This window comes from Ranitomeya imitator, chromosome 2, assembly GCF_032444005.1.
Source record: "Ranitomeya imitator isolate aRanImi1 chromosome 2, aRanImi1.pri, whole genome shotgun sequence".
Taxonomy (NCBI): domain Eukaryota; kingdom Metazoa; phylum Chordata; class Amphibia; order Anura; family Dendrobatidae; genus Ranitomeya; species Ranitomeya imitator.
This window is the reverse complement of record NC_091283.1, coordinates 77,931,215-77,958,447: the sequence shown is the minus strand read 5'-3', so window position 1 is coordinate 77,958,447 and position 27,233 is coordinate 77,931,215. Positions and strand designations below refer to the sequence as shown.

The window sequence follows — 27,233 nt, the reverse complement described above, 5'->3', positions numbered from 1 at the left end:
AAGATCCGGGCGGTCGGGGAGGCGCCAGGTGGCGTCTGCTGTAAGTTGTACGATGTCAGCGTACCATGTACGTCTGGGTCAGACCGGTGCGATTAAGATGGCTGGAACTCCATCTTGCTTGATTTTTCCCTCACCACTCTGGATAACAGGGGGAGAGGTGGAAAAAAAGTACAGAAGCTGGAACTGGGTCTAGTCCTGAACCAGAGCATCTGCTCCGAGTGACCACGGATCGTGTGTTCTAGCCATGAAGTTGGAGACCTTGGCATTGAAGTGGGATGCTATTAGGTCCACATCTGGGGTCCCCTAGCTGTCACATCTGGCGAAAAATTTCAGGATGGAGAGACCACTGTCCCGAATCTATTCTTTGTCGTCTGAGGAAGACTGATTCCCAGTTGTCCACATCCGGAATGTGGACCGCCGAGAGAACCGAGCCTGTGTCCTCCACCTAGTGGAGGATGTGCGACACTTCTTGCATCGCCTGGGTACTGCGGGTCCCCCCTTGGTGATTCACCTATGCCACAGTTGTGGCATTGTGCAATTGTATTCTGATGTGAGAGGCTGCCAGTAAGTGATGGAAGGCCCTCAATGCCAGGAGGATGGCACGAATTTTGTTGATGGGCATGGTCGCTTCCACTGGGGACCACTTGCCCTGTGTTGTAGGTGCACTGCACCCCAACCAGTCAGGCTTGCGTCGGTGGTCAGAACCTTCCATTGACCTGTGAGAAAGGATTTTTCTTTGCTAGCAAGGTTGGCTTGAGCAGCCAGTGCAGGGACCTCCTGGTTGACGACATTAGCTGGAATTCCCTGTCGAGAGGAAACAGGATTCCTGTCCCAGGACCTGAGAATGGCTAGTTGGAGAGGCCTGAGGTGAAACTGGGCCAAATGGGACCACTTTATTGCTGCCCCCATCCTGCCAGGGACTCTCATAGCAAACCGGAGAGATCGGAGGGGTTTGCGGAGGAGGATACGAACTTCTAGGCGGAGAGCCAGTGCCTTGTCCCTGGGAAAGGGCACTAGACCCCTGGAAGTGTTGTCTAGCATTCCCAGGAAGGTCAGAGACTGACTCAGGGTTGGTGATGACCTTTGTAGGTTGACTAGCCAGCCCATGCGACTCAGAGTGTTGTTTGTGATTGAGACGCTGAGCTCGCAGTCATTGAAGGCAGGAGCCTTGATGAGTAGATCGTCCGGGTATGGAACGAGTACTATGCCTCTGGAGTGCAGGACGTCCATGGTGGCTGCCTCGTCTGGGTATGGAACGACTACTATGCCTCTGGAGTGTAGGACGTCCATGGTGGCTGCCATGACCTTGGTAAACACTCTGGGAGCCGTGGCGAGTCCGAACGGGAAAGCCACGAACTGGTAGTGGTCCTGGTCGATTGCGAACCTGAGAAACCTCTGATGGGCCGGTGCAATCGGTATATGCAGGTATGCGTCTTGCATGTCCATGGAGGCGAGATATTCTCCCTTCTCCATAGACGCAATGGTGGACCGAAGAGACTCCGTGCGGAAGTGACAAACCCATACATATTTGTTGAGATGTTTTAGGTCCAGTATGGGCCGCACACTGCCTCCTTTCTTGGGTACTGCGAATAGATTGGAGTAGAACCCTCGGAAGCGCTCGGCCGTGGGGACCGGTACTATGACTCCTGCTTGAAGAAGCGAGGAAACCGCTTGGTGGAAGGCACGAGCCTTGGCTGACGGTTTCGGGGAGGGGGGCGAGAGGAAGAATCGGTTCGTGGTTGGAAGTTGTACACTATCTTTCATCCGGAAGACACTAGTTCCCCGATCCACCTGTCTTCAGTAGTAGGCATACAGACTTGCTGAAAGCAGCAAAGTCGCCTACGGGTGGGATGTCTGCCGGGGTGCCCGAGTCATGAGGAAAAAAAAAAGTGAGGTTTTCCTCCTTTGGTCTTTAACTGGTCTGCTTTTAACTGCCAGGTCTTGTCCGACCTTTGCGTCGACCGTGAGTTGTCCCTGTGTGGGGAACGGTTGCGTGCTGGACACAAGACGGACCAGCCCGAGGAATTCCGAAAGAAACGGAATCGGGTTTGTTACACTTTTTGTCAGTGCGTATAGGTTTCAGTTGAGGGAGAGAAATACTCCTACCCCCGGTGGCATTGGATATCATTGTGTCCAAACTTTCACCAAAAAAGGTCACCCACTGAGATACGGGAAGTGTGTGAGGGACTTCTTTGAGGCTGCGTCCGCTTTCCATTCCGCAGCCAGAGGATACGCCGAGTCGTGATGGCGTTTGATGCTATCCTCGTTACGCCCCTTGCTGAATCCAGAGCTGCATGAAGCATGTAATCTGCTACAACTGCTATTTAAACCGCTTGGTCCGACAGCTCAGGGGCAGATGCTTGGAGGCCAGCTTGTAAATTTTTGGCCCAAGCCAGGATGGCCTTGGCGGCCCAAACTGAAGCGAACGCGGGAGCCAGGGAGGCCCCTGCCGCCTCGAAAAATTGAACGAGCCATGCGTTCTACCTGCCGGTCTGCTGCGTCCCTGAGGGTTGAGCTATCTGGCAGTGAAGAGAGGGTCTGTGCTGCTAGTCTAGAGACTGGGGGGTCCACTTCGGGTGGATCTGTCCATTCCTTGGTGTGGGAAAAGGTACTTTGCCTCCAGATATTTGCGATTAGCGAATTTTTTGTCAGGCTGTGAGAGCTGCTTTTTAAGGATCGCTTTAAACTCTGGGTGGTTAGAGAAAACCGTAGGCAGCCTCAGAGGTCCTCCAAAGGAGATCTTGGGGCCTTTGGTGGCAGATTAAAAATGTCCAGCACCCGATGGATGGAAGAGGTAATTGGGATCAGAGACCCCTCCGTTTGCCTGTTTGAGTCGGAGTCACAGATGCCTTCCGAATCCTGTGCATCGCTGAGGCGTCCCCTGCTGGGTGAGCTGGGAAGGAAGCCTTCACTGGTCGGGGATTACGGAGATCTGCATTGTCTGCCCCTGGAAGGCGACGGTCTAGATGACTTGGAACTACGGTGTCTCTCCCTATAAGGGGATGACCGTGCTATAGGATGACGCAGATGGACTTGACCTATGGGTCCGCTTGCGTCCTGACCTAGACGTGGATGTGCCAGGTCGTTCTGTTCCTGAGTCAAGCTCTCCCTTTGCTTGGTAACGGTCATAGCCGAGGCATGACTCTGCAGAGCCTGAAGCAGTGTGGAGGTTTGTTACCTATAGACTGCGTCATAGATTGCGACCTCTGAGTGACCCATTCCGGCATGACATTAGACACCGAGGCATTGGCAGGGGCTTCTTGGGGCTCTGACACATTAGTTTGTATGCAGTTCTGGCAATGCGGGTACGTGTTGCCGCTGGGGAGAGCGGTCCCGCAGGCTGTGCAGAATGCATAATAGCAGTTCTGCCTGGTTCTCTTGGACCTTGAGCCCGGCATAGTGCACAGAGTGCAAAAGGGCTGCTGGCAGAGGGCCTTACAGGGTTAGAGAAACCTATAGGGGAGCCTTATAGGTAATATGGATTCACAGCTGAGTAAAGAACCCAGCTGTGATCTTACCCCCCAGTGTGCTCCTAGGTCCAGCGCCGAAGATCCACAGTCCTGTGCCTCCCGGAGACTGGCTGCCTGGTCCTGGTCTACAGACCGGGAGATGCAGGGTTAATCTGCAGCAGAAAATGGATGCTGAGAAGGAGAGGAGGGGGAGAAGGGGGCGGAGAGCTGGAAAAAGGCGGCAAGGCTGTGTAAAAACGCGCCCTTTCTGTCTCGATCCACCCCCTCTATGACACTGTAGAGTGTCATATTAGTCATCCGAGGGGCGGGCCGGGGGGCGGAGAGGAGGCTGCAGCTTCAGCTAGGCCGAAGCCGGGGCCTAAATTAGATGCCTGAGGCCCAGAAAGGCTCCAGGCCGGCGCAAAAGTCCGGGAGGGGGTCGGATCAGAACCGGACCCCCCCGGATTTAAAGGCAGGATGGCGGTGGGGCTATAAGCGGAAGGGGGAGCCTGGTTGGGGTCTCCCTGAGGCAGTATAGAGCTGGTGCTGCCGCAGAGACAGGGGTGAAAGGAGCCCTGTGTCTGTCTGTGCCATGCCTGCCTGCACTCCCCCCGGCCCCAACAGGAGCCCGCAGCTGGGCTGGGGTCCCTGGATGCAGGCGCAGTGTGCTGGCCCATTGCTTGGATCTGCAGAGTGCTGCCTGTACAGGCCCTACCTGAGGTGTCTCAACCTAATACCCCCAGAGGGGGATTAGGGAGGGTGCTGTTGTCACCATCAGGGGGTTTTGTCCTCGCCTCGACCTCAACCCATAAACCAAAAGGAATTGGGGAAGGAGGGGGGGCTCGACTTCGAACCAGCACCCGAGGGACTGGGGAAGGAGCAACATGGGGAAATATCCATCTCTACTTCAACCGGACACCCCGTAATAGGGGGCCGAGGAAGAAGCCATGCTGGGAGTCTCACAGGAGACCCTCTTTTCTTCATCTGTAATCCGCAGGAAAAAAACGGAGTAAAAAAAAAAAATCTTAGGTGTGCCTCCTATGCGACACTAAGCAAAAACTGGAGAAGGCTGACGCCGTCCAAGGGTGTATACTGCAGAGGAGGAGCCACAGTTAATCTTTTTCAGATTATGCATAGTGTCGCCTCCTAGTGGACAGCAGCATAACACCCATGGTCCTGTGTTCCCCAATGAGGCGACAGAGTAATGCTGCATCTGAACATACACTTGCCAAGAAGGGTGAAACCGGTTAAATGGCTCCATTACTGCAGCAACCAACAGTATCTCTGCGTCCCATGCAGGTAGTCCGTGTCCTCTAGGGCAGGGGTCCCCAACTCCAGTCCTCAAGGCCCACCAACATGTCATGTTTTCAGGATTTCCTTAGTCTTGCCCAGGTAATAATTGCATCACCTGTGCAATGCAAAGGAAATCCTGAAAACATGACCTGTTGGTGGGCCTTGAGGACTGGAGTTGGGGACCCCTGCTCTAGGGCAATGGAGCCCATGGAATGATCTGATGAGAGCAGTGATCTTGTGCTCTACAAATCTTCAGAATCATCTGTACTCATTGACCTTTCCTAGCTTAATACATAGCTTAAGAGTCTACAGTCCTCTAGCTGCTGAGAAACTGCAACTCCCAGCATGCCTTCAAAGCACAAGTCAGAAGGGTACTTATAGAAACGCAAGAGTGCCATACATGGCTGAAACCTATTAGTCCGTGCCATCTCAGCCCCAGGCAATGGCGGATAGCAGCACATAACAAGCAGGTGCAGGATACTCACCGATGAGTCTATCTGGTTGTATCGGGCAATATCCTTGTGGAGGGTACGTAACAGAATCATAGCCACCATACCGGAGAGGAAGAGTACAATTACCAGCGAGTTCATGATACTGATGATCAAGGAAAAAAAATATATATAATTTAGATATCTGTTTTGCGCATTATTTTTTAAAGCCTTTTTACTCTGCGGCATTTTTTTTTTTCCACACCTGCCTCAACGTTTTTCACGGTACTGTACATACATGTGGAATCTGTCACCAGGTTTTTGCCACTGAATCTCAGTGCAGCATGATGTAGGGGCAGAGACCCTGATTTGAGTGATGTGTCACTTTCTGGGATGCTTGCTGTAGTTTTGCTAAAAATCAGTTTTATCAGCAGATTATAAGTACAAAACAAGTAAACCTGCTGCCAGTTAGAATCTATATTCATGAGCTCTGTATAACCCTGCCCCCCACCACTGATTGGCAGCTTTCTGCCTATGCAGTGTACACAGCAAGCTGTCAATTAGTGACGTGTGCAGGGTTATACAGAGATCAGCATGGCGAACACTGGGAGACGTGCAGCAGAAAAAAAAAAACAAGGATTTTATCAAAATGACAGCAAGCAGCCCAGTTAGCGACAATTCGCTGGAATCAGGGCCTACATTCTGCTGCTCTCAGATGGGGTAGCAAAAACCTGGTATCACATTGCCTTTAATAACTTAGATGAAATAATTTGTTCCCAACCCCCATTGACTTCAGGAGAAAAGCAAAGAGGATGACTGGGAATTTCATTTTTTATTCTTTAGTCTTTTACCAACATGCTGTCCAGAAATGTGTATGTTTCAACAAATGCCATTTTTCCCTCATATACCTAGTTCTGTGTCCTGTCACACTAAAAAGGTACGTGCACATGTCAAGTATATGCAGCAGAAATGTCTGCACCAAAAACACATCTCTTGGCAGGTAAAAGCTGCGTAAGGCTGGTTTCACACTTGCATTTCAAAACGCATGCGTTTTAAAAAAAAAACGCATGGTGAAAAAATGCATGTAAACGCTGCGTTTTTTTGATGCATGCGTTTTTGTATGTGGTGAAAAAAACGTGGCGTTTTGACGCATTTACATGCGTTTTTTCATGCGTTTGCGTTTTTTAAATGCATGCAGATAAATGTGTGACAGCTGCCAATCATCAAAATAAAGTAAAAAACCCACTATAAACAGAAAGAGCTAGGGTTAGGGTTAGGGATCCTAACCCTAAAGGGATCCTAACCCTAACCCTATCCCTAAAGGGATCCTAACCCTAACCCTACCCTTAAAGGGATTAGGGTTAGGGGTAGGGTTAGGGGTAGGATCCCTTTATCAATTTTATGGGGTGGTTTATCAGTGTGTTTTTATGTTTTGTTTTTTTTTAAAACCGCATGCAAACGCATGTGGTTAAAAACGCATGCGTTTACATAGACAGCAATGCATTTTTTGCGGCAAAAAAAAAAACGCCGCTAAAAATACTACATGTTGCATTTCTGCAACACAACGCATGCAGAAAAAACAGGATTTTTGGTTGCTTACCGTAAAATCTGTTTCTTGAAGCCTCCATTGGGGGACACAGGAACCATGGGTGTATGCTGCTGCCACTAGGAGGCTGACACTATGCAAATAAAAAAGTTAGCTCCTCCTCTGCAGTGTACACCCCACCGACTGGCATTAAACTCTTCAGTTAGTGAGAAAGCAGTAGGAGAAAGAACAAGGTTGAAAAACCCTAACCACAAACTTGAGAACTGTAAACGTGAGAACAGTCAGAGAACATATAACAAAAACATTGGGAGGGAGCTGTGTCCCCCAATGGAGGCTTCAAGAAACAGATTTTACGGTAAGCAACCAAAAATCCTGTTTTCTTTATCACCTCTCATTGGGGGACACAGGAACCATGGGACGTCCCAAAGCAGTCCCAAGGGCGGGAAAAACAGACTTCCATCAGGTCAGAGGACTCACCACTGCCGCCTGCAGGATCCTTCTGCCTAGGCTGGCGTCCGCCGATGCGTAGGTATGGACCTTGTAAAATTTGGCGAACGTGTGGATGGAAGACCAAGTTGCCGCTTTGCACAGCTGTAGGGCGGAAGCCCTGTGGTGCACCGCCCAGGAGGCGCCGACTGCCCGGGTAGAGTGAGCCTTAATCCCAGGAGGGGACACTCTGTTCTTGACCCGGTAAGCCTCCAAAATTGCCATTCTGATCCATCGAGCAATAGTCGCTTTAGAAGCCGGCTGGCCTCTGCGCGTGCCATCAGGAATGACGACAAAGGAATCCGTCTTCCGGAAAGTGGACGTTCTGTCCAGATAGATCCTCACAGCCCTGACAAGGTCCAGCTTGTTCAACGATCGCTCCAGAGGATGAGTCGGAGCTGGACAAAAGGAAGGTAGAGCGATGTCCTCGTTGAGGTGGAAGGTGGAAACCACCTTAGGAAGAAAAGAAGGTGGGGGCCGGAAGACCACCTTGTCCTGGTGAATGACCAAAAACGGAGGACGGCAAGACAGGGCCGCCAGCTCGGAAACGCGGCGAATGGACGTGATGGCCACAAGAAAGTCTACCTTCCATGATAAAACTGATAGAGGAATCTCCCTAAGAGGTTCAAAGGGAGAAACCTTCAGAACGTCCAGTACCAGGTTTAGGTCCCATGCCTCCACAGGGGCCCTGTACGGCGGGACGGCGTGGGCTACCCCCTGAAAGAAGGTCTTAACCTGTGGCCGAGAGGCCAAGGTCTTCTGAAAGAGGATGGAAAGCGCAGAGACCTGACCCTTCAGGGAACTAAGAGCCAGGCCCGAATCCAGTCCTGCCTGAAGGAAGGCCAAAAGAGAAGGCAGGGAAAAAACCATAGGCGGAACGCGGTTGGACTCGCACCAACGGAAGTAGGCCTTCCAGGTGCGGTAGTAGATCCTGGAAGACGAAGGCTTCCAAGCCTGAATCATGGTGTGAATCACCCGGTCCGAAAGGCCGGACGCTCTTAGAACCGCGGTCTCAACAGCCACGCCGTTAAACTGAGCGACCGAGAATTCGGGTGGCAGATCGGACCCTGGGACAGCAGATCGGGCCTGTCTGGAATGCGCCAGGGAGCGTCCGCGAGAAGGTTGACGAGCTCCGCGAACCAAGCTCTCCTGGGCCAATCCGGGGCGATCAGGATGACCGGCACCCCTTCCGCTTTGATCTTCTTCAACAGTTTGGGAAGTAATGGAAGGGGTGGGAACAGGTAGGGCAGCTCGAACTGTGACCAAGGAACGGCCAGAGCATCGACGCCCACTGCGAGAGGATCGCGGGACCTGGAGACGAACTGCGGAACCTTCCTGTTGACTCGGGACGCCGTGAGATCCACGTCCGGAGTTCCCCATCGAAGACAAATCTGATGGAAGACCTCCGGATGCAAGGACCATTCCCTTGCCGCGAGGCCCTCGCGGCTGAGGAAGTCGGCGGCCCAGTTTTCCACGCCGGGGATATGCACCGCGGATATCACCGGTACCGTTGCCTTTGCCCAAAGGAGGATCTTGGATACCTCGGCAAGGGCCAAGGAGCTCCGAGTCCCCCCCTGATGGTTGACATATGCCACAGCCGTGGCGTTGTCCGTCTGGATCCGGACTGGAAGGCCCCTGAGGATCCTTTCCCAGTGGCGGAGGGACAGAAAGATGGCCCGAATTTCAAGGACGTTGATCGGCAGAGATGACTCCTGCGGCGACCAACGGCCCTGAACCGTCAGGTGGCGAAAAACCGCACCCCAGCCGATCAGGCTGGCGTACGTTGTCACCACCTGCCAGTGAACCGGAAGGAAGGACCTGCCCTGGGAGATGAGAGGTGACGTCAGCCACCAGTTGAGAGACCGCCTGACCCGAAAGGAGAGTTTGATCGGTCGATCCAGGGAGAAGACCGACCTGTCCCACTGAGACAGAATGGCTTGCTGAAGGGGTCGCGAATGGAATTGGGCGAAGGGAATCGCTTCCAATGTAGCTACCATCCTCCCCAGAACCTTCATGGCCGAACGGAGGGAGGGAGGTCGAGGACCCTGGAGCAAGCGTATGTCCCGACAAAGAGTGGATCTCTTGTCTTTGGGAAGGAAGACTCTGCTCTGACGAGTGTCGAAAAGCATGCCCAGAAAGATGATGCGCTGAGAAGGAATAAGGCAGGACTTCTTCCGGTTTACCAGCCACCCGAAACGGGCTAAGGTGTCGAGAACAATGGACAGGCTTTCGTGGGCCTGAGCGAAGGACGGAGCCTTGATGAGGATGTCGTCGAGATATGGAAATAGGACCAAGCCTCTGACTCTCAAGATGGCCATCAGCGCCGCCATGATCTTCGTGAACACTCTTGGCGCGGTTGCGAGACCGAACGGCAGGGCGACGAACTGAAAATGATCTCGTTGCACTGCGAAGCGCAGGAAACGGTGATGTCCGGGAAATATCGGGACATGGAGGTAGGCGTCCTGGATATCTATTGAGCATAGAAACTCCTGAGCCTCCATGGAAGCAATTACTGAATGAAGGGATTCCATCCTGAAGTGTCTCAGGCGAACTCTCCTGTTCAGCAATTTGAGGTCCAGAATGGGGCGAACTTTGCCGTCTTTTTTTCGGTACCACAAAAAGATTCGAGTAGAAACCCGTGAAGCGTTCTTTTTCTGGGACGGGAACGATTACCCCGGATTTGAGCAGAGAAGCGATGGCTGAGAAGAATGAAGACACAAAAGAGAATGGTAAAACCAAAAACACTCAGTTTGAAAAAATGTTTGCAGTAATCCGCAAGTGCTAGTAAAAGATGTAAATAACAGGGTATTTGGTTGATACGTTTTTTGCAAAAAATGTATACTAAGCTGCTCTACCAATCTTCACGGTATACCCATATCAGAGCAGTCCTAACTAATGTATGCAATCCCTATCTGATGTATTTAAAAACCTGATCATCTGTATATTACCTGTGTGAACAGGGTTCAGAGAGGAAAAATCCATGTGTGCATACAGGGCAGAACAGCTTTTGTGCAGCTAGCCCAAGAGGAGTGGTGGAACTCCCCAGTCTTGTAGACACAAGAGAACAATCCTCTTGGGCTAGCTGCACAAAAGCATGATGATCAGGTTTTTAAATACATCAGATAGGGATTGCATACATTAGTTAGGACTGCTCTGATATGGGTATACCGTGAAGATTGGTAGAGCAGCTTAGTATACATTTTTTGCAAAAAACGTATCAACCAAATACCCTGTTATTTACATCTTTTACTAGCACTTGCGGATTACTGCAAACATTTTTTCAAACTGAGTGTTTTTGGTTTTACCATTCTCTTTTGTGTCTTCAGGTTTCTTGGTGGTGTGTGAACATGTTCTTACAGACTTGTTCACTGTGCAAGTAGCCCATGTGTTCCTGTTCCTGATGGCTGAGAAGAAGCCCGGAACTAGAGCGGGGTCTCTTGGAGGACGGGATTGGAAGAAACGATCCCGAGGTCGGGAAGCGAACTCTATTTTGTATCCCGAGGATACAACTTCCCTGACCCATGCATCCTCTACTGCGGAAATCCAGACGTCCCTGAAAAGGAGAAGACGGCCGCCCAATCTGGGAGTTGGGCTGGAGTCTTGCCGAGAGTCATGCCGAGGTGGATCTTCCAGTCCTGGGCCTGGAGGATCTACCCTGGGAGAAACGAGGACGCCAGGACGGAGTGGGCCTAAAGGACACCGCCTTCTTCTCTTGACGTGCCTGTGGCCTCTGTTGCTGCTGGGAAAAGGAGTTTGACGCAGCGAAGCGTCGAAAAGGCCGAAAAGAACAAAACTGTCGTCTAGGAGGAGGGCGACGAGGCTTAGCCTGGGGGAGAAGAGAACTTGTACCCCCGGTGGCGTCCTTAATTATTTGGTCCAGCTGGGAACCAAAGAGGCGAGAGCCCTGGAAGGGCAGACTAGTGAGGGACTTTTTGGAGGACAAGTCCGCCTGCCAGGCCTTGAGCCAAACGGTCCGGCGGATGGCAACGGCATTGCTGGAAGCTTGAGCCGCACAAGACGCGACATCCAGGGAGGCGGAAACCAGGTATTCACCAGCGTGGGAAATCTGGTTGGCAAGTTCCGCTAATTGCGCGGGAGGCGCCCCGTCCAGGATACCTCACCGAAGATCCTTGGCCCATTTTGAAATGGATTTTGAAGCCCAAGTGGACGCAAAAGCTGGACATAGAGCCGCTGAAGCCGCTTCAAAAGCAGATTTCGCGAAGGATTCTATAACTCTATCGTTAGAATCCTTCAGAGATGCTCCGCCGGACAGAGGAAGCACCGTGTTGGTGGACAGCCTGGACACAGGTGGATCCACTGAGGGAGAGACCGTCCAATTGGCGGTAAGTTCTGGAGAAAAAGGATATAGCACACCCAGGCGTTTTCCCCTCTGAAAACGCCTAGTGGGGTTCTCTCTCTCTCTGGACAAGATTTCCTCGAATTCAGGATGAGGAGCGAAAAATTTAGAAGGTGGTTTGGCCCGTCTAAACGAAACCGCCTGATCTGCGGGTTCCGTAGAGGGATCCTTGATGCCACAGGTTTGGTTTATTGCCCCAATGAAGTTCTGTACTGTCTCACTCATGGTGGCGATTTGGTTAGGATCCAGCTCCGAAATATCCTCCGAAGGCGCATCAGATAATGCCTCGCCCGACTCAGGGGAGGAGGATCGGTGGGACACCAACCGCGGGGGAGGGCCAAGCGGCGAGATGGAGCGCGAAGAGGACTCAGACCGACGTTCCTGTCTGGACCTTTTGTGGCTTATCAAGGAGGGCTCGGGCGGCGGTTCCTGCGACCCGCTGGCCACTGCAGGGGTCTGCAGGGGTAACCGATCCAGCGCGGACACTAGGGTTTGAGATACCCGTGTTAAATCGGCCACCGATTGTGACAGAGAGGCGGCCCAGCCTGGGATGGGGGGGGATCACTCTCGGGCAGAACAGCCGGGGGATCCTGGGCGGTGGGAACAATCGGGTTGCTGCAGGACTGACACAGCGGGGAGGACTGACCTGAGGGAAGTTTGCTGTTACAGGACGAACATGCAAAGTACGTGACTAAGGCAGAAGATGAAGAAGTCGGAGGACGAGAGTGGCCCCCTTTAGAGTTAGACATTTTGAAGAGGTCCCTGAAGAAAATGCCAGCAGGTTAGGGGACAGTGGGGCAGAGGAGGGTGTCAGTCTGCAGTGCAGAGCTACTCACGGCAGACGAAAAACCCCGGATACCAGGAGCTGCAGGCCTGGAGGAAGATGCTGTGGATCCCCAGCGCAGATGGCGGGCTGTGTTCCCAGAAAGAGCGCTCTGCGAAGTTCCCCCGGCGCAGGAGCGTGGCACGATGAAGAAAACTCGTGCCCTGAGCGTCCAGCAGCGGCGTGGAGGAAGGGGCGGAGCCAGCCGAGATGGCGCCGGTGGGTGGGGAATGCCGGGCAGAGTTTGTCGGGCGGGAGAAAGCCCGCCCGATGATACCGGAAGTGACGGAGCGCGTCACCGGAAGTAGGCCCCGGGGGAAGCCGGGGCCTAAATTAGCAGCCGGTGACCGCTGAAATGGTGTGCCGGCGCCGAGGAAAAGGTGCGGGCATCCCGACTGACAGGCGCGGCAGCCGCCGCATGAACAGAGGAGCGCCGGTGTCGGCGCCGGAAGTAGGCCCCGGGAAGAGCCGGGGCTTACATTAAAAGCCGGCTGCCGCAGGAGACGACCGTGGCCGCTGAAAAGGAGGGACCGCGGCAAACTTAAAAAGGTACCGCCGTGGAGATAAAAACAGAGCGGCTGCCTGTAGTGGGGCCGCGCCGCAGAGGAAAGGGTCTGCGGCACCGATTAGAGGTGCAGAGCCACCGTGGGAAGGTAGCGCGGCCGGAATTAAGAGCCGCCGCGCAAAAGATGGGCCCCAGAAATTGTCCCTAATTGCCAGTACAGGAAGGGTGCTGCCGCAGGGATAGCAGTGCGGCTGCCTGTAAGGCGCCTCGCCGCAAAAAAATAGCAGGAAGAAGGGAATCCCGAGGCCCCCCAAATACTCACCTAACATCCCACGCCGTCTACTAACCTTAAAAACGTGGAAGATATTAGACGTCCTTGGAGCTGATGCACGTCCTCGTCTCCTCCGACCGACAGGCTCTGGAAGGCGAGTGGGTGGGGGACGGAGCCAGGACCGGACTTCTGAGCACGCTTGTGTGCTAGGATCTTGGTCCTGGATAGGGATCTATGAGGATACGGGGTGGCAGTACACGCCGTACTCATAGTCCGCTTTGTGGGACTACAGGTGTGACTGTTCACCCTGTATCCCTTCCGAAAAACCTGAAAAAGAAACGACGCACATTGAGGTAGATAAGGGTCTAATGAAAGACCCGTGTCCACCTCCTACTGACACTAAGCTAAACTGAAGAGTTTAATGCCAGTCGGTGGGGTGTACACTGCAGAGGAGGAGCTAACTTTTTTATTTGCATAGTGTCAGCAGCATACACCCATGGTTCCTGTGTCCCCCAATGAGAGGCGATAAAGAAAAACGCATGCGTTGCAAAACCGCGTCAAAACGCATACAAAAAACGCATGCGTTTTTAATGTTAAATATAAGGAAAAAAACGCATGCGTTTTTTTGCCGCAAAAAAAAAAAAAAACGCAAATGTGAAACCACCCTAAGGCCTGTCCCACACGTCCAGGTAATTCCGGTACCGGAAAAATCGGTACCGGAATTATCCGTGTCCGTGTGCTCACATAGCACATTAGTGTGGCACGCGTGCGGCATCCGTGTGCCGCCTGAGGACCACACGGACCGTGCAGGAGCGACAGCGCTACACTAAGCTGTCCCACCTGCGTGGTGCTGAAGCCGGCATTCATCTCTTCTCCCCTGCAGGAGAGAAGAGATGAAAGATCAAGTTTGTTATTTTTTGTTAAAAATAAAGTTTGCTGATGAGCTCCCGCCTCCCATCCCCCGTGCGTTGTCCGGCCCCTTGCATAGAAATACTCACCTAGCTCCCGCGATGTCTCCTCTCCTCTCAGCGCTGGCAGCTTCTCCTGTATGAGCGGTGCCGCTTATTACAGTGATTAATATGCGGCTCCACCCCTACGGGACTGCTCATACAGGAAGAGCTGCGACGCTGAGAGGATGGAAGCGCCGAGGGAGCTGGGTAAGTATTTTAATGCCAGCAGGCAGGCGCACAGGGGGTGGGAGGGGGGAGATTACCGGGAACTTTATTTAAAAAAAATATATATATATATTTTTCATTCCTTCTCTCCAGCGAACGCTGCTGGAGAGAAGAAATGAATGTGGCTTCAGCACCACAAGCTGGGGGGACAGCGCTTACAGTAGCTGTCTCCTGCACGGCACACGGACTGCACACGGACAACATCCGTGTGCGGTAGGTGTTTTACACGGACCCATTGACTTTAATGGGTCCATGTGATCCGTGCGTTCCCACAAACACTGACATGCCTCCGTGTTTTTCAAACGGACACACGGTCCGTAAAAAAACACGCTGACATGTGCAAAGACACATTGATTTTAATGTGTCTACGTGAGTCAGTGTCTCCGGTACGTGAGGAAACAGTCACCTCACGTACCGGAGCCACTGACGTGTGAAACCGGCCTAAAAAATGCATATATGTTTCTTATGTGTTTTCCCCCTACTTATTTGAATGAGTGAAAACGCTGAAAAAATGTGCAAGAATTGACTTACTGGAGAAATTAAGAGGCTTCTAATTATAATCCGCAAGCAAAACAATAAGCAGATTGTGTGTGATATTTCAGAAATCACTAATCTGCAGCCTTGGGGTGCAGCAGTTTTTCTGTTGCAAACACTAAACCTGTGCACATACCCCTAGGTCTCCTCCTCACACTATTTTTGCAGCATTTTAAGGCACCTGTAAACACCAACATGAGTGTAAAGTATACAATACTGAGAGACTGTTCACATATATTCTACAGGAGTCCATGGGGGGGTAGGGGAACCTTATCTTTTATTTAATTCTTCCATAAAAAACACATAACATTTCCTTCAACTCAAATCTTTGCACTGCTCACACGCTTACCTGAACCACTGTATATTTGTGTGTGGCATTGATTCCAAGATATAATCCCATCGAGATGCCCATTTAATAGTATTGTTTGCCTAAAAATAAGAGACAATATATCCATTAAAGTGGCTAACTTTGGCCTTAAATATCTGGTTTGAAAAATTCACTCACAAATAAACTAGTGAATTCTTAAAGGGCCACTGTCACCCCCTCCAGCCGTTAATAAACTAAAAGAGCCACCTTGTGCAGCAGTAAAGCTGCATTCTAACAAGGTGGCTCTTTTAGTTCTTGGTGCAGTTATTGCCAAAATAAAGCGTTTTATAATTTCGCCAAAATACCTTTCTTTAGACAGGGAGGCAGGTCTTAACCCCCCCTGCTGGAAACGCCACACTGCCGTCGCTCAAATCTTCTGGGGCGCCAGGCGCCGCCCCCTCCGCACTGTTTTCCCATGAAATCCGGCGCCTGCGCTGTTTAGTACTGGCTGGTGCAGGCGCAGTGAGCGCTGCCCGTCTGACCTCAGATGCAGTCTCGCAGACTGCGCCTGTGCGGCCGCCCTGCCGGTCGATCCCAGCCTCGCACTGTGCATAATGCATAACACACTGCGGGGCTGGGATTCACTAGCAGGGCGGCCGCACAGGTGCAGTCTGCAAGACTGCATCTGAGGTCAGACGGGCAGCGCTCACTGCGCCTGCACCAGCCAGTACTAAACAGCGCAGGCGCCGGATTTCATGGGAAAACAGCGCGGAGGGGGCGGCGCCCGGCGCCGAAGAAGACTTGAGCGACGGCAGTGTGGCGTTTGCAGCAGGGGGGTAAGACCTGCCTCCCTGTCTAAAGAAAGGTATTTTGGCGAAATTATAAAATGCTTTATTTTGGCAATAACTGCACCAAAAACTAAAAGAGTCACCTTGTTAGAATGCAGCATTACTGCTGCACAAGGTGGCTCTTTTAGTTTATAACGGCTGGAGGGGGTGACAGAGGCCCTTTAAAGTCACTATCCAGCCTAAATTAAAAATGTGACTGACAAACAAACCCAGTATCCTTTAATAAGAGGACGACATTGTTGGACAGCTCAGGTTTCCTCCATCTACGGTTTGTTTGTTTTTTTTGTTTTTAGAAAATTGGCTGCCACAATTTCCTAAGCCATGAGAAAAGCCCCCCAAACCCCACCCCATGATACAACATGACATCTGCGCAGGTTTTAACCCCTTCATGACCATGGTATTTTCCGTTTTTTCCGTGTTCGTTTTTCGGTCCCCTCCTTCCCAGAGCCATAACTTTTTTATTTTTCCATCAATTTGGCAATGTTAGGGCTTATTTTTTGCGGGACGAGTTGTACTTTTGAACGACATCATTGGTTTTAGCATGTCGTGTACTAGAAAACGGGGAAAAAAATTCCAAGTGCAGTGAAACTGCAAAAAAAGTGCAATCCCACACTTGTTTTTTGTTTGGCTTTTTTGCTAGGTTCACTAAATGCTAAAACTGACCTGCCATTAGGATTCTCCAGGTCAGTACGAGTTCATAGACACCTAACATGACTAGGTTATTTCTTATCTAAGTAGTGAAAAAAAATTCCAAACTGTGCTAAAAAAAAAAAAAAAAAAAAAAAAAAGATTGGCGCCATTTTCCGATACCCATAGCGTCTCCATTTTTCATGATCTGGGGTCAGGTGAGGGCTTATTTTTTGCGTGCCGAGCTGGCATTTATAATGATACCATTTCGGTGCAGATACGTTCTTTTGATCGCCGGTTATTGCATTTTAATGCAATGTTGCGGCGACCAAAAAAACTTAATTCTGGCATTTCGAATTTTTTTTCGCTACGCTGTTTAGCGATCAGGTTAATGCTTTTTTTTTTTTAATTGATAGATCGGGCGATTCTGAACGCGGCGATACCAAATATGTGTAGGTTTGATTTTTGTTTTATTGATTTATTTTGAATGGGGCAAAAGGGGGGTGATTTCAACTTTTATATTTTTTTTTTATTTTTTCACTTTTCTTTTTTTACTTTTGCCATGCTTCAATAGCCTCCAAGTGAGGCTAGAAGCAGGCACAACGTGATCGGATCTGCTACATAGCAGCGATCATCAGATCGCTGCTATGCAGCAGAATTGTAGGTGTGCTATGTGCGCCAACCACAGGGTGGCGCTCACAGCCATCCGGGATCAGTAGCCATAGAGGTCTCAAGGACCTCTATGGTTACTCTGCAGAAGCATCGCTGACCCCCGATCATGTGACGGGGGTCAGCGATGCGCTCATTTCCGGCCGCCAGCGCCGGTTAAATGCCGCTGTCAGCGTTTGACAGCGGCATTTAACTAGTTAATAGTGGCGGGTGAATCGCGATTTCACCCGCCGCTATTGTGGGCACATGTCAGCTGTACAAAACAGCTGACATGTCCTGGCTTTGATGTGGGCTCACCGCCGGAACCCTGCATCAAAGCGGGGGTTCTGACCTCGGACGTACTATCCCGTTCGAGATCAGAAAGGGGTTAAAGCTTCAATAAAAATAAACCCGCTAGGATGTGAAAAGCTTACCTGAAACGAGACTGAGTAGGAGTAAATGACCTGCAGCTTGCCGTCCAGATGTTTGGGGATCTCCATTGGATGACCTTCACATTTTAAGTCCTTATCACCGGTGTGTTTATAGCTATAAATGATACGTACGGTAATTTATTTAGGATACTGCCCAAAGAATCAGGTCTACGTCAGTGATTCACATAGGATAGCGGGGATTAAAGCGCATGAGGAGTATGATTGGGGTTGGGAGAGATGGCGACGACAGCTGAGTGTTCGTGTGCTTTTAATGGGTAGACAGGAGCAAGTCCTGGCCAGATACATCTCATCTTTCCTGGAAACAAAAGGATTGGGCTTTGAACTGCAACATACTAAAACCTTAATCTGTCCGATTCCATGGGTAGAGTTAGGGAACAAAAGGATTGTTATGCTAGAGACAAGTCGCTGGAGTCACACATAAAGATATCGTTAACGATATCGTTGCAACGTCACGCTTTTGGTGACGAAGCAACGATCCCGCTAACGATCTGTGTGACAGCGACCAACGATCAGGCCCCTGCTGGGAGATCGTTGGGGAATGATCAGGACCATTTTTTGGTCGCTGATCACCCACTGTCATCGCTGGATCGGCGTGTGCGACACCGATCCAGCGATGTGTTCACTTGTAAGCAGGGTAAATATCGGGTTACTAAGCGCAGGGCCGCGCTTAGTAACCCGATATTTACCCTGGTTACCATTGTAAAAGTTTAAAAAAAAAAAAAAAAAAAACAGTACATACTTACATTCTGATGTCTGTCACGTCCCCCGGCGTCCACAGGGTTAAAACTGCTTTCGGCAGGAGCGCTGCTAATGTGTCAGCGCCGGCCGTAAAGCAGAGCACAGCGGTGACGTCACCGCTGTTACTGCCGGCGCTGACACAGAAAGTGCAGGGAAGCTCTCGGCAGCAGCGCGTGCATTAGCAGCGCTCTTGCCGAAAGCAGTTTTAACCCTGTGGATGCCGGCAGGGGACGTGACAGACAGTTTCAACGATGCCGAAGTCGTTCCCCTGATCGTTGGTCGCTGGAGAGAGCTGTCTGTGTGACAGCTCCCCAGCGACCACACAACGACTTACCAACGATCACGGCCAGGTCGTATCGCTGGTCGTGATCGTTGATAAGTCGTTTAGTGTGACTAAAGCTTTAGAAGCCCCCATACACGTTAGATCATCAGCTGAAGTCATTTCTTCTGACACCGATGATTGACTCCCTTTATAAGCTCGACATGCTCAAGCACAATTTAAAACTAAGCGTATCGTAACATAAGAGATTTAGCCCCAAAAAATCCTAACATTTAATGTACAGATCTGCCCCTCCATGGTGCAAAATACACTTTATTTCCATATAGCAATTCTGGTATGGCAGCGTGTCTTCTATTCTGTCCTCTGGACGTCCTTACACCTTATCTGAGCACGTTTTCTCAACAGTAGGTAGCATTCATCTAATATAAATAGGCCGCGTGCACGAGCCCTAATGGTAAGACTTTTACAGGGACTATGAGTCCTATAAGACTATGCATAGTATAAAATGTGAAGGTGCAGCAGATTCCGGATTACACAAACCACAAAAAATGCATTCAAGTGTTCTATATAGGGAGAAAATATTGCTAGATCGATGAAATACTGCCCAAAAGAGGATTTCAAGTGGGAATGTAATAAAGTAATAAGCTATGTATGTAAATTCCTCTTTCTTCGAGCTGTGCTGCTCACTGTTGGCATATTGACACTGCCGTAAACTGGACATCTATACATGTGCTACACATAAAAAGAGAAAAAAGAGAAGATGTGGCACTCACCAAATCGTGTTGCAATAAAAATCCTTTATTACACCATCACATGGATTAAGGACATCATATCATAGGCTGCGGGTACGTGCGAGGGTGCATGGTGACCGAGGACGACGGTCGTTTCGCGCCGACTGCACTTCAACGGGTCCAGGTATGGTATAATACCTGGACCCGTTGAAGCGCAGTCGGCGCGAAACGGCAGTCGTCCTCGGTCACCATGCACCCTCGCACGTACCCGCAGCCTATGATATGATGTCCTTAATCCATGTGATGGTGTAATAAAGGACTTTTATTGCAACAAGATTTGGTGAGTGCCACATCTCTTTTTTTAATGTGTTGCCTATGGATTGTTGAGCACCGCAAGGAGCGTGTAAAATACCATCTTTTCATTTGAAATCGGACTAAGCATTATATATATTTTTTGCCGTTGGATCTAGTGCCGTTCTTATTTCTTTCCGAGTTGACCATCTATACATGTGACCGCTACAGTCAATCTCTGGTCTGATGCTGTACAGCACAAAGGTCAGTGACTGGCTGCATGTGCGGGCGGCAGAAAATGACTGCTGACAGTAAACACAGCAGGGGGTGTAAAGGAGCGCAGGGGGCTTCACTAGTCCTGTGTTGAGTCTTGTTATTTTATCACAACCCTTCTCTCCCCTGACATGATCTGTCAAGGAACAGTAAGGAGGTGACCACACATATCAGATCACTCAGCCGACTTTTATCTAACGTGCATTAGGGCCTTAATATTAGGATTAGTAGCTCAAGTTAAAACTTTTTTTTTTTTTTTTGGAAGGTGGGGGAATGGGGCAAGGTTATTAAAAAAAAAAAATAGAAATGTACAAAGTTTTTTTTTTCAAGGCCCTAATACATAGATGAAAGTTGGCCGAGCCAACTGTTCCTTAAAGGTACCTTCACACATAACGATATTGTTAACGATATCGTTGCTTTTTGTGACGTAGCAACGATATCGTTAATAAAATCGTTATGTGTGACAGCGACCAACGATCAGGCCTCTGCTGGGAGATCGTTGGTCGCTGAATAAAGTCCAGAACTTTATTTCGTCGCTGGACTCCTGCTGACATCGCTGGATCGGCGTGTGTGACACCGATCCAGCGATGTCTTCACTGGTAACCAGGGTAAACATCGGGTAACTACCCTGGTTACCATCCTAAAAGTAAAAAAAACAAACACTAGATACTTACCTACAGCCGTCTGTCCTCCAGCGCTGTGCTCTGCACTCCTCCTGTACTGGCTGTGAGCGTCGGTCAGCCGGAAAGCAGAGCGGTGACGTCACCGCTCTGCTTTCCGGCCGCTGTGCTCACAGCCAGTACAGGAGGAGTGCAGAGCACAGCGCTGGAGGACAGACGGCTGTAGGTAAGTATGTAGTGTTTGTTTTTTTTACTTTTAGGATGGTAACCAGGGTAAACATCGGGTTACTAAGCGCGGCCCTGCGCTTAGTTACCCGATGTTTACCCTGGTTACCGGCATCGTTGGTCGCTGGAGAGCTGTCTGTGTGACAGCTCTCCAGCGACCAAACAGCGACGCTGCAGCGATCCGGATCGTTGTCGGTATCGCTGCAGCGTCGCTTAATGTGAAGGGGCCTTAAGACCAAAAAGAGATCCAAACTGTTGAATTCCAATGGCCGAAATGTTTGTTCTCAGGGGAGATAAGCCGCAGCCAGAAGAGTCTGATAGTGTGGGGGAAACTGGCAGAGATCACCGTTGGCCAAACTCACTCTCTCCCGGCTGAGCACCATGGAGTGGTCTATGAGAGTCACCGCAAGACTCCTCCAGGAACAGCTTATGTCCCCGGAGAATAAGAGGATCCGCATTGAAATTTAACCGGCCAGATCTTTCTCTGGCCGATCACACAGATTTTTTGGGGGGGAGAGAAGGGGGGGTCTTTAGACTAAATAGATAAGCCCTGGTTAATTCTGTACAAGGAAATAATAACTAGCCCGCCTAGCCCCATCTCATGCCGCAAACTTCACCTGGCTCAGAGAACAAAATAAATTCCTTAATTAAAAAGGACTTACAATGGTAATGAAAACACAATCATGGTTAAAGATTAATAATGAACATTAATCACAAAAAGTTAAAGCCAGGAAAAAAATAAATAAAAACCCGACCTTTTAGGCTCAAGTCTTGCTGTAACCAGTCGAGCGCCATCCCAATTTTCTTCTTTTCCACTGTGGTAGGTGATTATTATATCAACGTGATTGAATATGTAGTATGTATCTTTCTTGTTAAATTCATTCTGGAAAAAAAAAAATGAATGTTATTATGACACAAAAAAGGGGCAAAAAATAAATTTGGAATCACAAAAACTTCTGTGTGAAACATAAAGGAGACAGATTCAGCAAAGCTTTTACCTCCGAGAACTGGCGGAAAAGCTTTTCAAAGGTCGCGCAAAAATTTGTCAGTTTTATTGCCAGTTTGACGTAGCTCCTCTGACATGGGCAGAGCTGGGAGCGGAGCCTGGGCGGAATGGAAAGGATGACAAACATGTCAGCGCTTTGTGTGCATGTAAGGCTGCTCCAGTCCTCCTTCGCTGGAGTAGCTTTCCTGGCGCCAGGCACAGAGACGGACGCCACTTACAAGAGGCACCAAATTAAGTGACATGCGCCTCTAAATGAATTTGGCGCCTTCTACTTCAGCAAGACGAAACGATTGTGCACTACACCTGTCTTGATGAATCAGAACCAAAAGGCATTAGAAGCCAAATTTCACTTTTTAATGAATCACTATAAGGCCATGTTCACACAGTGCGTTTTTTACCGCGGAACCGCGGCGGTTTTGCCGCTGCGGTTCCGCAGCTGTTTTCCATGCAGGGTACAGTACACTGTACCCTATGGAAAACAGGACACACTGTGCACATGGTCCGGAAATTGTAAAAAAAAAGCCGCGCTGAATAGCTCCCGGAAAAAAGAAGGAGCATGTCAATTCTTCTTCCTGAACCGCAGCGGTTCTGCACCCATAGACCTCCATTGTGAGGTCAAAATCGCAGTAAAACCCGCAGATCAAAAATATATCTGCGGGTTTTACTGCGATTTGATGTGCAGAACCGCTGCAGCAGGAAGTGCGGGGGAGCGGGCGGAAGTGCGTGGGCGGAGTGTGGCTGCCCCCCCGTGCTCCGATCCCGCCCCCCCGTGCTCCGATGCCCCCCCCCGTGCTCCGATGCCCCCCCCGTGCCCTAATCTCCCCCCCTTATACTTACCCGGCGTCCCGGTGTCCGTCCGGCCGTCTTCTCCCTGGGCGCCGCCATCTTGCAAAATGGCGGGCGCATACGCAGTGCGCCCGCCGAATCTGCCGGCCGGCAGATTCGCTCCAAAGTGCATTTTGATCACTGAGATATAACCTCAGTGATCAAAATAAAAAAATAGTAAATGACACCCCCCCCACTTTGTCACCCCCATAGGTAGGGACAATAAAAAAATTAAGAATTTTTTTTTTTTTTTTTTTTCACTAAGGTTAGAATAGGGTTAGGGTTAGGGGTAGGGTTAGGGGTAGGGTTAGGGGTAGGGTTAGGGGTGGGGTTAGGGGTGGGGTTAGGGGTAGGGTTAGGGGTAGGGTTAGGGGTAGGGTTAGGGGTAGGGTTAGGGGTAGGGTTAGGGGTAGGGGTAGGGTTAGGGGTAGGGGTAGGGTTAGGGGTAGGGTTAGGGGTAGGGTTAGGGGTAGGGTTAGGGGTAGGGTTAGGGGTAGGGGTAGGGTTAGGGGTAGGGTTAGGGTATTTTCAGCCATTTTAGCCCTAAAAAGCTTCCTAGGAAACACACAGTAAAAAAAGGATAAAAAAACGCATCAAAAAACGCATCAAAAAACGCATCAAAAAACGCATCAAAAAAGGACAAAAAAAGGACCTGCGTTTTCTGCCAAGAGCTGCAGTTTTTTAAAAAAACTGTCCTGAAAAAAAAAGGATGGAAATCCTGAACGTGTGAACATACCCTAACAAGTGTGCTTTTTTTTTTTTTTTAGCTTAAATGTGTTTACATGCATTTGAAGGCTTACTGAACTTTCAGGTAACACTTCAGAAAAAGCTGTCCTGTGCGTACATGAGGAATAACACTATTTCTGGCCATGACATCTGGCAGTCAGCATTTCACTAGCTTTCCCCTCTGCGCACTATTTGCAGCTAACTCTTCATAGGTGGGAAGAGACTAGCTGCTGCGGTCTCTCCCATACACCGTGCACAGGGATGGATTCCTGCTCTTCATTCCTTAGTTAGCACACATAGGCAGACAGAGAGCAGCATAATGAGGGACAATATGCAGTCGTACTCAGCAGTACAGATGTGAATCCAGCTCTGGGGTGAGGTAAAGGGCTTGTTCGAAATCTCAGCATAAATCATCTTAGTTAGTGTCTGCCAGAATAGAAAAAAATCCAGACAAATGAAAGCCACTTTTTAATGTATAACCAGGTTCTGACTATAGATGGAAGAATTGATTTGCCACCGATGTCCGTACTCTTTGACTACTGGGCGAGAATCCTGCAAATCTCCATATCTCATGGCATTCCAGGCTCATTAGCCGGTCTGGAGAGACGTTGTATGTGCATCACGTAGCAATAACATTGCAGCAGTCCTGGCTAAAATCGAAAGAAGGAACGGGTAAGCAGATTTGCAGGACTCCCATCCAGTGGTCACACAGCACTGACCTGGCCGATGCACCAGAGCCCTTAGGATCGTTTCTACTATCTCTCTAGTCCTGACACATTAGGAAATTATGATCTTATATTCCTATTGACTTGTATTACAGGTTTCCCGGCACATCACTAATATATCATCAGTTTACATTACTGGTTACTATGTATTACTCAGCTTACATTGATAACACAGGCATCTTTCACTCTGCCATCTTGGGCGACTGTACATCCTATTGGAAAGCCCGGGCTGCAGTATTTCTGGTTATCCTCGACATCGTAACACCAGGTCACCGGCATGTTATCAATGATCCTATTAGAGCACACAGAATAAAGAACAAGCGGCTCAGCGTTACAGTAAGAACGGCAGAAACTGACTACAGGCGATGACAGCCAAGTGCCACTGATGCTGCTCATGTCAAAGACTGTGCTGGCAAAGCACTGGTAGGTGTTGGCATCGGGAGGTCACCGCAGTCTTCAGTAGCTGCGATGGACTGCAAAACAACTATTTTATGGAAAACACAGATTTTATGGAAAACTTGGCTCTACAAACTTTTTTCTTCTAATTTTCTGCAGAAAAACTAAATGTTCCATTATTTCTGTAATTCATTAGTTGGAAAATAGAATTAGACTTACCGGTAATTCAGTTTCTAGGAACCCTCCGTGACAGAAGTATCGGAGGATGTCTCCCTGCCCTAATAGGGGACAGAAAACAAAGAGGTTAAATACCCCTCCACTTCCTGCAACCACCAGTGTTTTTTTCTGGACACAGTTGCATGTATAGTTACCACTTAAGTGCAGGAATCATCCAATAAGAATATCAGATAGGGAGGGAAATTAGTGCTGTCGTGGAAGGTTCCTAGAAACCGAATTACTGGTAAGTTTAATTCTATTTTCTCCAGTCATCTTCCACGACAGCAGTATCAGAGTAATGCCAACAGCTAATTTCTTAGGGAGGGACAACTGCCTGCAGAACACGTCTGCCAAACGATAGGTCCCTATTGAAATTTAGTCTGTAGTTCCTAGTGAATGTATGGACTGACGACCAGTTGGCTGCTCTGCATATCTGCTCAGACGATGCATTCCCTCTCTCTGCCCAGGAAGTCTAAACTGAACGGGTGAAGTGGGCTTTCAGCAATGGGGGGGGGGGGCTTGCTTCTGGGATGAATATGCAAGACAAATGGCCTGTTTGATCCAGTTAGCGATCGTACTTTTATCTGCTTTGCCTTTATTCCGTCCTGTCAGCTGGACAAATAGGTTTTGGTCTATCCTTCAACTTTCCGTCTGTTGGAGGTAGAAAAGGACCACCTTGCGGACATCCAGAGTGTGAAAGGCTTCTTCCTTTGGATTAGAGGGATTTGGACCGAATGAGGGTAGAAGGATATCCTGACTTCTGTGGAAATCCGAGACCACTTTAGGCATAAAGGAAGGGTCTAGCTTAAGGATTATGCTATCCATGGTTAAGGTTAAGTATGGCTCCTGTACTGACAAGGCCTGCAGCTCTCCTATGCGCCTAGCGGTAGCGATTTCTACCAGGAAGACAGTCTTAAGGGTCACGATGTTCAAGCTGATGGTTGCTAAGGGTTCAAAGGGGTCCCCGGTCAGACTATTTAGGACAAGGTTCAAATCCCAAGGAGGGGTTTGGACATGGAGCCTAGGGCAAATCCTAGTTGCAGATGTCATGAAACGTCTAACCCAACGGTGGCTTGCTAAATCCTGATCAAAGAAGGAACTAAGTGCCCACACCTGAACCTTTAGAGTACTAGACGAGAGTCCTAGATCCAGTCCCCTCTGGAGAAATTCTAAGATTTGTGCAATATTGGGATGGAACGGATCGGGTTTTTTTGGGAAACACCAGGATGAACATTTTTTCCAAACCTTGCCATAGATGGCGTTGGTTATTGGTTTCCTACTTTTTTGTAGGGTCATTACATCATTTGAGAGACCTCTGGCTCTCAGAATCTCGGTCTCAGTAACCAGGCCGCCAGTTTCAACCTGTGTAAGTCTGGGTGTAGCAGGGGTCCCTGCTGAAGAAGGTTGACTATCTGGGGCAGAAGTATCGGGCCTTCTAGAGACATGTCTGTCAATGCGCAGTACCAGCTTCTTCCTGGCCAAATCAGTGCTACCAGAATCGTTGTGACTCGGTCTGGCCGGATCTTTTGTAGTGTTCTTAGTAACATAGGAATTAGCGGGAAGGCGTATGCCAGAGCAAACTTCCAAGGATGGGAGAAGGCATCCAGTCCTTGCGCTTCGCTTGAGAGGTTGAGGGAGAAGAAAGTGCTTGACTTCGTGTTCTGACTGTTGGCAAACAGATCCACGTTGGGACTTCCCCACCTCCGGACCAGGGATAGGAATACCTCTTGGTTTAGAGACCATTCTCAAGGATGGAAGTCTCTCCTGCTGAGGAAGTCCGCCTGGGCATTGTATGTGCACTGCCGTGATGGATAAGAGGTGTTTTACTGCCCAGGAAAAAATCCTTGCAGCGGTTAATTTCAGGCTGGTGTATTTCGTGCCTCCTTGGTGTCGGAGGTAGGCCACTGTAGTCGTGTTGTCGGACATTACACGTACATGGTGACCTTGGATAAGGATAGACACGGCTTTTAGTTCCCTCAGATTTGAGGAGCTGGACCTGATGTTTGGGGGCCACAACTCCTGGAAGTGGGAACCTTCTACTATGACGCCCCAGCCTCTCTGGCTTGCACCCGTTGTGAGCACCTTCAGAGGAAGTTGATCCCAGCTGACTCCCTGTTGAAGGTTTGGGGATTTCAGCCACCATGAAAAGGAGGATTTTACGTGAGTGGGGAGAGGAATCCTCCTGGTTAATGCATTTTGGCGTCCTTTCGAATACATCAGTAAAGTGTCCAAAGTAAAGTGTCCAACCTTTGGAAGGACGCAGTCCTCGATACGTACCCGCTCGGAGCACTTACTTCTTCCAGATTATGGAGAACCCCTTCCGTCTTGTGGACTGAAGCCGAAGGAGATGAGAGGACGATGCTCCTGCAACAGTGGGAATACAAAACCACCTTGGCAACAAGGGAAGGGTATGGCTTGAGGGCAACCTTGCT

General features: G+C 49.7%; 1 protein-coding gene across 1 annotated transcript in view; it reads right to left on the bottom strand.

Annotated features, from left to right (window-relative positions):
* The window catches only part of LOC138661963 (transmembrane 9 superfamily member 2-like), a 79,001-nt gene that overhangs the window by 35,664 nt on the left and 16,104 nt on the right, over nucleotides 1–27,233 (bottom strand). The window contains exons 5-9 of the mRNA XM_069747008.1: nucleotides 24,352–24,481; nucleotides 21,663–21,790; nucleotides 17,732–17,843; nucleotides 15,217–15,296; nucleotides 5,228–5,336 (exon numbers count right to left, since the gene is read on the bottom strand). Coding sequence (XP_069603109.1) covers nucleotides 5,228–5,336; nucleotides 15,217–15,296; nucleotides 17,732–17,843; nucleotides 21,663–21,790; nucleotides 24,352–24,481 — 559 coding nt within the window. The remainder of the gene's footprint in view (nucleotides 1–5,227; nucleotides 5,337–15,216; nucleotides 15,297–17,731; nucleotides 17,844–21,662; nucleotides 21,791–24,351; nucleotides 24,482–27,233) is intronic.